Below are 958 nucleotides of genomic sequence, written 5' to 3' on the forward strand. Positions count from 1 at the left end.
ACACACCGAGCCACGGGTCGTCTGACCTACAGATACACACAGAGTTACCGGTGTGTAAGCTGTGTGTGTGTGGCCACGGGTCGTCTGATCTACAGATACACACAGAGTTACACACAAACACACAGCTTACACACCGAGCCACGAGTCGTCTGACCTACAGATACACACAGAGTTACACACACACACAGCTTACACACCGAGCCACGGGTCGTCTGAGAGTTACACACCGTGACACAAGCTGATGTGTATTAAATCATATATATATATATATACATGACATAACAGTACAAAACCCGGGAATCTCGTGCGAACTGCAGTATGTAATTATGTGACGTCAGCGTGTCTATATAATAAAGATGACCAACTATCGCCACTCTCGGTTCCTTAATGCATGGCAGCATCAGTGCTATATCTAGGCTAGCAGTACACACACGTACCTATGTAGTATCCGACGTCACAGTTCTGCACACACTTCTGTGTGTCCTCCACGAAGGTGAGGCCTGATTGACAGGTGAGACACTCGTCACCTGTGCTGCATGTCATGCACGTCGCGTCACAGCGCTTACAGTGTAGACTCAGCCCCTGTGTGTACTCCCCCTCCGGACATGCTGACACACAGTCCCTGCAAAGAAAGCAGGAAGAGGATGAGAAGGATGAGGATGAGGAGGAGGAGGATGAGGAGGAGGAGGAGGAGGAGGAGGAAGAAGAGGATGAAGAGGATGAGGAGGAGGATGAGGATGAGGATGAGGATGAGGAGGATGGGGCAGAAGAGGATGAGGAGGATGGGGAGGAGGAGGATGAGGATGAGGAGGAGGAGGAGGAGGAGGAGGATGAAGAGGATGGGGAGGAGGATGAGGATGGGGATGAGGATGAGGAGGATGGGGCAGAAGAGGATGAGGAGGATGGGGAGGAGGAGGATGAGGATGAGGAGGAGGAGGAGGAGGAGGAGGATGAAGAG

At 51.9% G+C, this 958-nt stretch overlaps 1 protein-coding gene across 1 annotated transcript in view; it reads right to left on the reverse strand.

The window, feature by feature from the left end:
• LOC106819297 (furin-like protease 2) overlaps nucleotides 1-958 on the reverse strand; it is a gene marked incomplete at both ends in the record, with an annotated part of 15554 nt that overhangs the window by 4966 nt on the left and 9630 nt on the right. Inside the window, 1 exon segment of the mRNA XM_014823943.1 lies at nucleotides 567-622. Within this exon segment, the coding sequence (XP_014679429.1) occupies nucleotides 567-622 (56 nt within the window).

The sequence above is a fragment of the Priapulus caudatus genome, unplaced genomic scaffold (assembly GCF_000485595.1).
Source record: "Priapulus caudatus unplaced genomic scaffold, Priapulus_caudatus-5.0.1 Scaffold3125, whole genome shotgun sequence".
Lineage (NCBI taxonomy): Eukaryota > Metazoa > Priapulida > Priapulimorpha > Priapulimorphida > Priapulidae > Priapulus > Priapulus caudatus.